This window comes from Rhinolophus sinicus, linkage group LG03 (genome assembly GCF_036562045.2).
Source record: "Rhinolophus sinicus isolate RSC01 linkage group LG03, ASM3656204v1, whole genome shotgun sequence".
In the NCBI taxonomy this organism is placed as follows: Eukaryota; Metazoa; Chordata; class Mammalia; order Chiroptera; family Rhinolophidae; genus Rhinolophus; species Rhinolophus sinicus.
This window is the reverse complement of record NC_133753.1, coordinates 78,709,977-78,723,525: the sequence shown is the minus strand read 5'-3', so window position 1 is coordinate 78,723,525 and position 13,549 is coordinate 78,709,977. Positions and strand designations below refer to the sequence as shown.

At 32.3% G+C, this 13,549-nt stretch overlaps 1 protein-coding gene across 1 annotated transcript in view; it reads left to right on the top strand.

The window, feature by feature from the left end:
- Nucleotides 1-13,549, top strand: part of HECTD1 (HECT domain E3 ubiquitin protein ligase 1) — a 66,018-nt gene that overhangs the window by 27,099 nt on the left and 25,370 nt on the right. The window contains exons 17-25 of the mRNA XM_074329186.1: nucleotides 1,018-1,112; nucleotides 2,267-2,372; nucleotides 4,092-4,226; nucleotides 4,781-4,920; nucleotides 5,192-5,515; nucleotides 6,503-6,669; nucleotides 6,762-6,938; nucleotides 9,995-10,831; nucleotides 11,535-11,756. Coding sequence (XP_074185287.1) covers nucleotides 1,018-1,112; nucleotides 2,267-2,372; nucleotides 4,092-4,226; nucleotides 4,781-4,920; nucleotides 5,192-5,515; nucleotides 6,503-6,669; nucleotides 6,762-6,938; nucleotides 9,995-10,831; nucleotides 11,535-11,756 — 2,203 coding nt within the window. The remainder of the gene's footprint in view (nucleotides 1-1,017; nucleotides 1,113-2,266; nucleotides 2,373-4,091; nucleotides 4,227-4,780; nucleotides 4,921-5,191; nucleotides 5,516-6,502; nucleotides 6,670-6,761; nucleotides 6,939-9,994; nucleotides 10,832-11,534; nucleotides 11,757-13,549) is intronic.

The following is a 13,549-nucleotide window of genomic DNA, read 5'->3' as shown; positions in this document are numbered from 1 at the left end:
CAAGTCATTGTCCTTAATCTTGTTGTGGAGGGCGCAGCTCACTGGCCCATGTTGCCATCGAACCGGCAACCCTGTTGTTCAGAGCTTGTGCTCTAACCTACTGAGCCATCTGGCCGCCCCTACTTATTTAGATTTTTGAGTTACCTGATTATAATTTGTTCACGATTTTGTTCAACAAAACACTTTATTTAGCCTAAGATTTAACATTATTCACTGCTCTGATTTCCTTATAAAAAATGGAGTTAGTCAATAGACATTCTTAAATACCTGAATTATTTGCACAAAATTAATTTATGTGCAGTGACAGTTTAGGAAGTTTATGTGAATATTTTACAAGTATTTACTAAGAACCTTATGTTTCTCTTTAGTTTCTTCTACCTGTAATATCTCTTTATTGTGATAAAATTTTCTTTTATTTTAATGAAACACTTATTGAAACAAATTCTAGCAAAAGTATAAAAAGTGAAAGTTTTCTCGTTATTTCAATTGGCCATTTTAATTTCTTGATCTTAATCAGTGTATGTGGTGATACACTCTAAAGATTCACTTTAACTTCAGTCTCATGTTTTCTATATTAATTTTACCATTTGCATTTATTCCCATTATAATTTGAATGTGAATAAAATTATATTGGTATATCACATATCACTTAGTAATAGCTATGAAATCATTGTTTTTATAAAGTTATTTTTTCTAATTAATTAAAGTAAATAGTACTGTTAAAATATTCATTCATAAATAATCGGAAATCACCTTGCGTGCTACACTTTGGGACAAATTGATTTAACAGTGTCATTTCTACTTCCTTTTAACATTGAAGAAGGAAGAAAAATGTGTTTGTTGGTTATGGTCTACTAGTCATACAATAAAAGAATTTTAATGGAAAGAAAATAATGACTTCAGTTAGGTTGTATTTATTGTTTTGTAAATATTAATATTCATCTCTGCAGCATGTATTTTTGATAACTTTAGTAACAGCCTTAAGACATTTTTTTTTGTATTTTTTGTTTTCTTTAGAGCATGGATTTAGATATGAAACAAGATTGTAGTCAACTGGTAGAGAGAATAAATGTTTTTAAAACAGCCTTTAGTGAAAATGAAGATGATGAAAGGTAAATGCCCACATTTCTTTTAATTTGATATTTGCACTGTTTGCAAATTGGGGTACTTACTTTAAAATAGAATCTAATACAGTGTTTATACAGAAAATAGGAACTTTATATTCAATAAAAAAGTAGCTTATGTTATAAATGCATAAGAAGAAGAAAGATTTTTAAAGCATATGTCAATCTAATGGAATAAAAGGAAAATTACATGTCTGCTATGAATGCAGCTGACCATTTAGTTTAAATTAGATGCCCTTTTAAGATACAACTGGAAATTTGAACACATTAAATATTTGATGGTGATAAGTAATAGTTTATTCCTATTTAGGTGTGATAATGATATGATTTTGGGATTTTAAGAATTCTGCAGAAATACATACCCAAAATATTTCTGGATAAAATGATATGTTCTCTTGCATTTTCTTCAAAATATATTGGAGAGAAATGGGTATGGATGTAGATAGAAATCAATTGGTTATTAGTAGATAATAGTTGAAGCTGGGTCATAAGTTGATGAAAGTTGGGTTGATGAAGGTTCATTTTGCTATTTTATTTGCTTTTGAATGTGGTTGAATTTTTTAAATAATTGAAATTCAATTAATTTTAAATGGCATTTTAAAATAGTGCGTATTATGGATGTGATGATTTAAATATTACTGTATTAAAATGTTTAGCTCTTTGCAAATTATTTTAATGCTAATAAATACCTCAATAAAAACATCATTTTACATAAATTCCTTTAACTGGTATCACTGAGTTAAAAGTTATGTATGATTTTTAACTTCTTGATACAAATTGTCAAGTTATTTTCCAGAAACATTACACCAATGTTGCATTCCCAACAAATACTATCATTTTCAAGACTTTGCTGCTTTATATGTTCCTTTATATATGTCAAATATTACATAATAAAATTGTTTAAACTTTAAACACTAAATTACACATCTACAAGTTTTTATAAGAAAAATGCAATAATTTGTTCTTAAGTGAAGGAAATTGCATTGAGAATATCTTTGCTTACTCAGATGTAATGTGATAATTAAACTTCTCTTTGCACTTATAAGGAAAGTAGGGCTCTATATGAAGTTGGTTATTGCAGTTTCTATATGAACTTTGGCATGAAATTATATAAAAACTGTTAACAATTTTTTTCTTCACAGTCGACCAGCAGTTGCATTAATTCGGAAGTTAATAGCTGTACTGGAATCTATTGAACGTCTACCTCTCCATTTGTATGATACACCAGGATCCACATACAACCTCCAGGTAACCATGAAAAATACAGTTGCTATTATTGCTGAATACATTTAGGAGTAGTCTTACACTTTTCTTTAAAAAAGACAAAAAAACCCAAAAAACTTTGCTGTCATACTGTATTAAATAATGATTCTGCTTAATTATTAAAAGACTTTAACCCTAATGCCATTTGATTGTTCTTTTTTAATGACTCTTGAATGTATTGGCATTTCAGTTCTGTTTTGTTTAATCATTCACTGGATTTTCAATAGAATATGTATTATAAGTAATCATACTTGGTAAGTATAAGTGAAAATAGACACTTTATCAGTGGAAAAAAAGAAAAAAACGGTCCCTTTATTCTAGAATTATGAGTTAAGTCCCTTTGTCTCTCTGTGTGTCAACATATGAGAAAATGTGAAAATATTTTAAACATGTTTTTTTATCTTGCTTTTTGTATGTTTGTTATTGGTTAGAGCCAGATGACCTTCCCTAGCTATTCCTATTGATCTTTTCAAATATCTCTCATTATCATATGGGTTTATAAAAACCTGTTTCTTTCTAAATGTTATTTGATTGACATTCTCATGCATTCATTCAGTTATTCTTTTGTTAGCAGCTGTTATCCAGATATGAACATACCAAACAAAAATTCGTACTATTAATATCTTCATCACATCTTCTGTGGGTTACTTTAATGTTTCCCAGCAGATCCTTTGGCCTTGAATCTTGCCTTTGTGCAACCTGTCCTGCATTCCACTGCATGGAATAATTTATTTTAAATGTAGCCTTTACTGAGTGACTAAGAATCTATGTTTGCCCAAACAGTGCCTACTCAAGGTAAAAAACTTGCCATACCCCCAAGAACCCAGTAGTGTTACCAAAGCCATTAGACTCCCAGACAAGAGAGCTTGTCTAGGAAGTTGCAGTGCAGTTAGTACACCTGACACATCCTATATATTATTAAGCAAGAGGTAGAGGTCTACTTTCTTTAATTTCAGACAGAATAATATACAAGAGTCAGGGGATTTTTTGGTCCATCCTTTTTAAGGTTTCATCCTTGATAAGTCAGTGAAATATAGTCTCAAAGACTGGAAATTCCCTTGCTTACACAGGCTTAGGAGTACCAACCTCTTTTATTATGTACTTCTCATTTCAGGAGACTGCGTGATAAAAGGATGGCTAGGAATGTGCTCTCTGGTAATTTTGCAGTCTGAAATGCTATGCAAATGCACATATAAATATTTAATTATATGTCTATAGGAATTAGTTAAGATTTCTACAGAAATGAAGCTAGTCTCGTACTTGTTGCTTACTAAAATGGATTGGGAGCTATGTTGTATTTTTAAAAGTTTATTAGCCATAGATTATTTCATATATTCTAGCTTTAAAGGAATAAGCTAATTAGGTACTTTTCATTACTTACCTGGAAAATTAACAAGTTATAAATTAGAGGCATAATACTTCTGTTAAAGTGTTTTATAATAATTTTATTTACACCATGCATGTTTGAAGTAGTTTAGAAATTATTAAGTAGTTAACTTTGTTTCTTTCTCGAAAGCCAATGTCATTTACTCAGTGTACCTTCTTTTAATTTAAAAAATCATTTAATAGAAAACAGACATTGATCCTTCATTTATGATTATCTTTATAAACCTAAATTACTGTGTTCATGTAACATGCCTCATTTTTATAATTCTAAGAAAAATGCAAGGTATTTTCTGAAGCATTTTGATCATTTCTTTATAGATACTTACAAGAAGATTAAGATTTCGTTTGGAACGTGCACCTGGGGAAACTGCATTGATAGACAGGACTGGCAGGATGTTGAAGATGGAACCCTTAGCTACAGTTGAATCTTTGGAACAGTATCTCTTAAAAATGGTGAGCGCTTGGAAGGGCATGGTGAAATAAGCATTCTCTGCTGAGGTTTAGCTCTTTAGAACAGTAGTTTGGGAAGTATGTATCCAGAGTTATGTCAATACAGTTTGACCTGGTAATTCCATTTTCAGGAATCTGTTCTAAGAAAATAATTTTTATACACTATAAATGGTTTATTATAGTTATTTATGATACTAAAATAGTGAACAAAACCTTAATGCTAATCAATAAAGGAATATCAAATTGGTAATTATTTCCATTAGTTTGAATACTATTATTAAAATATATAAAGACTGATAAGAGAAAAATGTTTTGTATTGTACGATCAAGATCTCATTGTCTCTCTGTTGAAATAATAGACTAAATAAATACTCTGATAGTAATAGTAGGATACATTGGTTGTGGAAATTTCTATTTTTCTGTTTTGTTTTTTCTGCAAATATTCTTTAAAGAGTATTTGTTATACTAAAACAACTCATATTAAAGGGTCAGTAAAAAGTAGGCAATATATTTGAAAATAGCATTATTAAGATGTCTTTTCTTTTTCTTTGGTTTAGGTAGCAAAGCAGTGGTATGATTTTGACCGATCTTCATTTGTTTTTGTTCGAAAATTAAGAGAAGGCCAAAATTTTATATTTCGGCACCAGCATGATTTTGATGAAAATGGAATCATTTACTGGATTGGGACAAATGCCAAGTGAGTGATTTATTTAATGTAGCATTAAAAATTTCACCTGGAAAAAGAATTCTAGGTAGTAGAGTAAAATTTCAGTATCCCGTAGTTGAAGGAATGTTATCTTGTGGGTTAAATTTAAGACTACCGAAATTAATTTTATGAAGAAAATATCTAAATTGTTAATTGTAGAATTTTAAAAATTTGAATAGTTTCATATGGAAAAAAGCTAATACTAATAAATGCAGATATTTTAATAGTGTTAACTCCTAATATTTTCTTTATTTTTGTGTAGAACTGCATATGAATGGGTAAATCCAGCTGCTTATGGACTTGTAGTAGTAACATCATCAGAAGGAAGAAATCTACCTTATGGCCGCTTAGAAGACATATTAAGTCGTGATAATTCAGCTTTAAATTGTCATAGCAATGATGATAAGAATGCGTGGTTTGCCATAGATCTTGGTCTCTGGGTGATACCATCAGCATATACACTTCGTCATGCTCGTGGTTATGGAAGGTCTGCACTAAGAAATTGGGTTTTCCAGGTATCCAAAGATGGACAGAACTGGACTTCTTTGTATACCCATGTTGATGACTGCAGTCTCAATGAACCAGGGTTAGTGGAGGTGTCTTTGTGAATTGGAAAACTCAGTAAAGAGCTTTGTTTATTTTTACAGTTGTATACCCTTAGGGCTCTCTTCGTCAGATACTGAAGCAAGATTTTCTTTGTAAAAACATCACTTGATAATACAATTTAGGTATTAAAACTTGAAATGCTGGCTTCACCAAAATTTTCTCAAAAGCTTTAAACATTATTAGAAAGCTGAGCATATTTATTTAAAAAGAAATTGATATGTAGTGGTGTGTGTGTATGTGTATATAGCACACTAATAAAAACCAAAAAAATGAAATTAGCTTTTTACTAAACTCTCCTGTGTTCACATAATACATGTGAATGTTAAACAAATTAAGACTGATTTATTGTTGGTTATTGAATTATGGCTGACTTGAATTTCTATTATTTTTATGGATCTCTTTTCCTAAATTTTATATATTGATTATATATAAGTTTTTTAAAGACAGAAGGTCAGTATTATATTTCTAAAAATTTTAGTTCTAGTAAGTTTTAATTGTACATTGTGGCACCTTTTGAGGGGTAGATAGAGTGTAGAGTTAAATTACTTTCTGCAGTTGGTGTAATATGGAAGGAGCTTCTTAATATTAGGATTAATAGGTAATATTTTCAATCTTAAAGTTAGTATTTAAATATCACTTAACTTTGCATTAATTTTCAAAAATCTTTTTCATCATAAAAGCATGTTTGTTATTCATAAAATTTCTTACCTTTTCTTTGAATTTTATTAATCATAAATCATTTAATGTCATTAATAGTATACATTTAAACATTTCATATGTATCTTATTTTCTTAACTGTTTTCCTTGCTTTGATTTTTTGATTCTTGTATAACAAACTGTAGACTGAATATGAAAGTTGGTTTGTTTTTCCTATAGTTTCTGTTATGTAAAAAATTTTCCCCACTTTAAACAGTTTTTTCACCTGTTTTTAAAACATTACACAATTTTTTCCTTAACACATTTACAGGTCAACAGCAACGTGGCCTCTTGATCCACCAAAGGATGAGAAACAAGGGTGGCGACATGTGAGAATTAAACAGATGGGAAAGAATGCCAGTGGACAAACTCACTACCTCTCACTGTCTGGATTCGAACTTTATGGCACTGTGAATGGAGTATGTGAAGATCAGCTAGGTAAAGAGATGATAGCAGGGTTTTCTAACTTACTAAAACAATTACATTTATCAAAAGTGATTTTGCTTCTATTTTTAATTTTTACTGTACAGGAAAAGCAGCTAAGGAAGCAGAAGCTAATCTTAGAAGACAGAGACGTCTAGTACGCTCCCAGGTTCTGAAATACATGGTTCCGGGGGCTCGTGTCATCAGAGGTCTTGATTGGAAATGGCGAGATCAGGATGGCAGCCCACAGGGAGAGGGCACAGTCACAGGAGAACTCCATAATGGTGAGTAGGTGCTTAGCATTTGTAGTATAGAAATCAATACTTAAATGACAAAATATATTTCTTTTTGTTATCTTGGAATAATTTATAAACTATAAATGTCTCAGCACTATGTAGAACTTTAAAAATGGAAAAATCATTTATTTAGACATAAGGGAAAAATTTAAATTCCTAGGTTTTGATTAAAAACTTATTGCTAATATTTTGAAGTGATTAGTAAACTAATATAAGTTGAATTACTCTCAAGGCACATTTTCTGCTTTTTTGTGTTTATTATTCATAAGTTTCCATTGCTTTTCATCTTAATTTCTTATGTATTACCTTGTTAACTTCACAGGACTCAGGCAATAATTTTTTATTCTATGTCACATAGAAGAAAAAGCACTAACATTTTTACTGTTTTTCAGTAAAGCATAGAACAAGAATCACAGATACACTCTTCATTTATTAGATTTTAAACTATTTCACAGTGTTTGTCAGACTACCAGCTTTTTTCTTTTGGATTTTAAACCTTTGTGTTTTATAATGGTTATTGTTGTTTAAGTTCATTTCTAACCTTTGTTGCTGTAGATTTTAGGGAAGTCTGTGCCCCCTTAATAAATTGCTGTCAACTCCCAGAAGCAGTATTTTGACTAATTTTTTTCTTATAATTTACTAGGCTGATTTATTAGTGAATAATTTGCCTAACCAATAGTGTTTTCTTAAGAGTTTCAACTAGCATTAAAAACAAAAAAAAGGAAAATGTTCTTATTCTCAATTTACACCAAATATAATATTTAAAGAGCTATAATGAGAGTGCTTAGGAGAATAACGTTTAATATCTTAATATATTTATGTTCTGTGTAGTAAAGGTATTAATTTACTTATATAAACTCTTTGATTTTATTGCTTTTAAGATTCTGTTCCATGAATTACCTTACTACCAAATGCATTTTTCTATAATTATACCCTAATTGCAAATCATTGTCACCTAGCAGGTTTACAGTGAGTAAGCATGTATCTAACTGCCAAAATTTATAAAAACCAGTAATAGTTGAGATAACAGTAGTACTGTTCAACTCAGAAATTTCAAATGTTCCTGTTTTTTAAGAATCTTAATGATAGTTAAGATTCTATTCTGTGTCTCCTAAATTATTTGTTTCAGCTTTTAAGTGTGTGATCTGATTAGGGATATGTAAATGCAGTTCATTTTTCTCAGGTTGGAATCAACTAAAGCGACAGTATAGAAAAATTGGGATCTTACTTTCAGAAAGGCTTATTTTTGCTGATGTGACAAATGTAGAGATTCAGAGTTTTGGCTCATTAAGATGGCCATTGCTGTTAAGTCAGACCTAAAACCTTCATGTCAGAGAGGGTTCTTAGCTTTCAAATACTTAAACCAACCATTTGTAATAATGGCTAGTTATTACTAACTATCTTTTTATCTATTTTTGGAGCAGAGGAAGACTTCTGAGTTTTTTCCTTATGGGTAGTATGTATGTACCCTTTCTTAGTTCCTATTAGATAGATATCAATTTAACTATGTTCTCAAGCCTTATGAAGGTTTACATTTTGAAATTATTTTTCCACATTATATCAATTAAATCTCTTTTTTTCCTAAAGACTATGTGTGTTGGTAGGGATATCCAATCAAGGCATAGACAGTAATTTTTATTTATTCCACAAATATGAACATCTGCTATGTAAAGGTATTTTGTTAGACTTCAGATATATAGTGGTCAACAACAAAGTACGCTCCCCTGCCTTTTTGGTGAAACAGATAAACATAAAATTACAAATTTTGACAAATGCTATGAAATAAATTATCAGTGTATTTTTGGACCAATTAATACAATGCAAATGTTATTTTTATTTGGCATTGGGATATGTTTTTGAACCTTTCCTTTTCTCACACTTTTCCATGTTGCAGAAGAGATAGTTAAATGTTGGTTCTTCAGAGGTTATTTCAACCTAAAGAATAAATTGAGGCAATTGAAATCTCATATAAACTAGATTATGTAGATTTGGGGCAGTTTTCCTCTCAAAGAACTCATATGCAGAAAATCCCCACAGGTAATTCAATATTATTTATACCACTCTGAGCCTCATCCTAAACATACATGAACTTGGCGTGTGTGTATATGTGTATGTGTGCGTGCATGGAAGTGGGTGTGTGGGTAACGTACTTTTAAACTTTATAAAGATTTGTTATAATTAAAAATAAATATTTTTATGTGTCGTGTTTTTCCCTGAAGTAGTTAGTTTATAACACTAAAATAAGATTGTCAAATTTCTATTAATTTCCTTTCTAACATGCACTTTATTTTATTGCTTTTGGAAGCTAATTGCTTCAAAAGAAAGAATAAGTATCATTTTCCAAGTACAAGTAAATATAGATTGAATATCATTTTGCTCATTAGTTATTTACACGTTATTAGCTTTGGCATGTAGGTTCTAGTAAAAGAATTTAGCATACTTTTAAATTTTTGTTTTTAGAATTTTCTGTGCTTATTCAAATTTATTAAACTTAATCATAAGAGAACCAAGTAACCACTGAACTTTGAGAACACAACCGAAATGCTAACTTAGTGTTATTTGAGCTAGTGACCTAAAATTTCTAGTGATCTATGAATTTGTGTCTGTCAATTATAGGATTTAGCCCAAGCTCAGAAATTAATGGTAAGCCAGCACTTTTTTCCATAAAGAACATTCGCACACATAATCATATTTAGCAACTAAAAAACCTTTTACTTACATTTCATCTATACTTGTTGAAGTTGCAGTATTTTACCATTTGTGCCAGTTTTTTTCTTACAATTTTTAACAGTTCTTTCCCTTAAAAGATACCCCAATATTCATAAACATGACCTTTACATTGTTTTTAAAAATCACCAGAGTGAACAGTTCAGAAATAATAGAAATGAAAGGAAGAATTTAATTTTAGTTGGCAGACCTTAATGACTATAGAAATTCAGAGAAGTACAACACTGATGAAAAGCTGATCCCATATTGTGGAGCTACTGTCTGACACGCTCCTATCTGCTTTCTGCTGGGTCTCACAAACTCCTGTCCCTTTCCAGGCTGGATTGATGTCACCTGGGATGCTGGTGGCTCAAACTCTTACCGTATGGGCGCAGAAGGAAAATTTGACCTCAAGCTTGCACCAGGGTACGACCCTGATACAGTGGCATCACCCAAACCTGTTTCATCCACTGTTTCAGGCACAACGCAATCATGGAGCAGCTTGGTGAAAAACAACTGTCCAGACAAGACGTCTGCTGCTGCAGGCTCCTCAAGTAGAAAAGGAAGCAGCAGTTCTGTGTGTAGCGTGGCCAGTAGCAGCGACATCAGCTTGGGTTCGACCAAAACGGAACGGAGATCAGAAATTGTAATGGAACACAGTATAGTTTCAGGAGCTGATGTCCATGAACCAATTGTTGTTCTTTCATCTGCTGAAAACGTCCCACAAACAGAAGTAGGGTCGTCTTCCAGTGCAAGCACCAGTACCTTAACTGCGGAAACGGGAAGTGAAAATGCTGAAAGAAAGTTAGGCCCTGATAGTTCTGTTCGCACTCCTGGCGAGTCTAGTGCAATATCCATGGGAATTGTTAGTGTTAGTTCTCCTGATGTTAGTTCAGTATCTGAGTTAACTAATAAAGAAGCAGCTTCGCAACGACCCCTTAGCTCCTCAGCAAGTAACAGACTGTCAGTGAGTTCTTTGTTGGCTGCTGGGGCACCTATGAGCTCTAGTGCAAGTGTTCCTAACCTGTCCTCAAGAGAAACATCTAGCTTGGAGAGTTTTGTAAGGAGAGTGGCAAACATAGCACGGACTAATGCCACGAACAACATGAATCTAAGCCGAAGCAGCAGTGATAACAACACTAATACTTTGGGGAGGAATGTGATGAGCACAGCAAGTAAGTGAGCTTTTCCTTATGGAACCCAATGCCTTTGCCACTCTGAGGGATGCATAGTAGGGTTTCTTGTTCAGTGGGTTCTGGCTTCAGTCTTTAACTAGATCATTTACCATGTTAGATACAACTACGTCAAATTAAGCACTTCAGAAATATGAAGTTAAAGCTTATATGATAATCATGATATTTTAAGAATTCAGATCAGGTGTGCCAAAGAACCTCTAATTCTGAAAGGATGAAACAATAATATGCTTATGTTTTTTCACTCCTCTATGATAAATCGTTAAGCCAGTTGCATGAGGAAGTGACTGTTAAATATAACCATAGTTGATTGAAATCAGCATCACACTGGCATAACTTTTACTTAGGTTCTAAATTGTTATTAGCTGCTGAAAGTTATTTTATTCTAATTTAAGCTACTAATGGGTCAAAGTAGTTCCCTTGGAAGATATCATTGGGAATTATACCATTGCCTATTTCACATTTTTAAAAAGCTAGGCTTAATTTTTTTTGAAAAATAATAGTGCTATAAAAACAAGATTTTTTTAGTTGGATTTCAGTTGGGTTCCCAAAGTTGTTGCTTTTTAGCCTTTTAATAATTTAGTGTTTTATGACCTCATTCTTTTTTCTAAATACATAACCTAGTTCTTGTAGGGTTTATGCAGTCCTACCTATTTCTACTGACTTGCTTCATCTTTATCTTTAGCTTCTCCTCTTATGGGTGCTCAGAGTTTCCCTAATTTGACCACACCTGGTACTACATCAACAGTGACTATGTCAACATCCAGTGTTACCAGCAGCAGCAATGTAGCTACGGCAACAACAGTCTTATCAGTTGGCCAATCGTTAAGTAATACTTTAACCACCAGCCTCACATCAACGTCCAGTGAGAGTGACACAGGTCAGGAAGCAGAATATTCCTTATATGGTAAGTTACAGTGTAAAATATTCAGATATTTTTATAGTGATGCTTTTATTGTTTTTCTGCTGAATTGTTTTTAACTTTTGGTTAGAAAAGAATTATTCTCTCCTCTGAACAAATATGACATCTTCATATAAGATGAGAAAAGTTACAGAGATATGAGGGACTATTAAGAAGTTATTGGATTACAAAAAGACATCTAGGAACTTTGGTGTGTCATCCTTTTTTTACCTTTTGTCACTAATGAACTTTAATTAGAGGAACCATATAACAAAGATATTTGACACCTTTAACAGGGAATAGAAGTGTAATAGGTTAAACTTTGCAAAGTGATATTCCTTATACACTAATATAAGAGGAAAAATACTCCTCTGTTTACTTTCTGTACTCACAGAATACGTCACTTCTGACACCTGTGACTACCAAATGTGTATGAAGTTTTCCTACCCCAAGCCATTCTCAGACACACCAGCTGGGTGTCCTACAGTTTAACTCAGTTCTGACACTAGCTACCTACCTGGAGATAGTGTCAGATCCCACAAGTTAAAAGCTCAGTTCCACCACTCTCACCCCTGCCCCACTTTCCCCTTCCTTCAGAAGCTGTTGCAAGTCCAGGGTGTCACCTGTGTTTCTGACCCACTGGCTATAAATTGGAGGTTTACACGATCTCCTTCTTAGATTAGATTAATTTGCTAGAGTGGCTCAGAGGACTCAGCAAAATATTTTATTTAGTAGATTATTGGTTTATTATAAAAAGGGTATAACTCAGCAACAGTCAGATAGAAGAGATCCATAGGGTGAGGTCTGGAAAGGTCCCAAGCACAGGTACTTCTCTCCCCTTGGAGTTTTGTATCCTCCCAGCCCATGGTTGTGTTCTGTCCCCCATCCTGGACGCTCTCTGAACCTCATTCTTTGGGTTTTTTTGGGAACTTGTTTCATGATTTAGGTACAGTTGATTAAATTATTAGCCATTGGTGATTGAACTCAATCCCCTACCCCTCTCTCCTCCTCAGAGGTGGGAGAAAGGGGTTGTGTGGGATGAAAGTTCTAACCTAATTATGGTTGGTTCCACTGACAGCCAGCCCCCATCCTTAGATTACCTAGGGGCTTTCCAAAAGTCTCCTTGGTAAAACAACTCTGGTTATGAGTAACAAAAGACACCTTTATTCTTATCCCTTAGGAAATTAACAAGAGTTTCAGGAATTCAGTGCCTGGAACAGAGACAAAGACCAAATATATATTTCTTATTATAAATCATAATATCACAACTATTATCAAGGTCTTTTGGAAATAATTCCTTAATTAGATAACATTTGAATTTTTCAAATTAATTAGAAAGTTCTATCGTTATATCATCACGGCTTCCATGCTGTCGTCAGTGATAAAACTATTGGATTCAGTTAAAGTGTTTTCTAATTATGTTATTAGAAAAGTAAAACATTTTAGAAAATAAATATAGATGAAAATGAAAAATCTAGTCCCTATCTTCTCCAGACACTGTTACTTGATATATACCGTTTGAGGTATATGTTCTCTCTTTTTTAAACAAAAAGGAATTATATCCTTTCTAGAGAGTTCTTTTCAGTCAGTATATTGTGAAAATATATTCATACTGTTCTATAGGTTTCTACTACTTGAAATGGCTGCCAAATATTACATTGTTTGATTGTATAATCATTGTTTAATAAATTCCCCATTTTGCATATTTAAGTTACAACTTTTCATTACCATAAACATTGTTATGAATGAACATCCTTAAATTGTATTTTTGTATGTTTGCTTTAGGGTAAATACCTAAA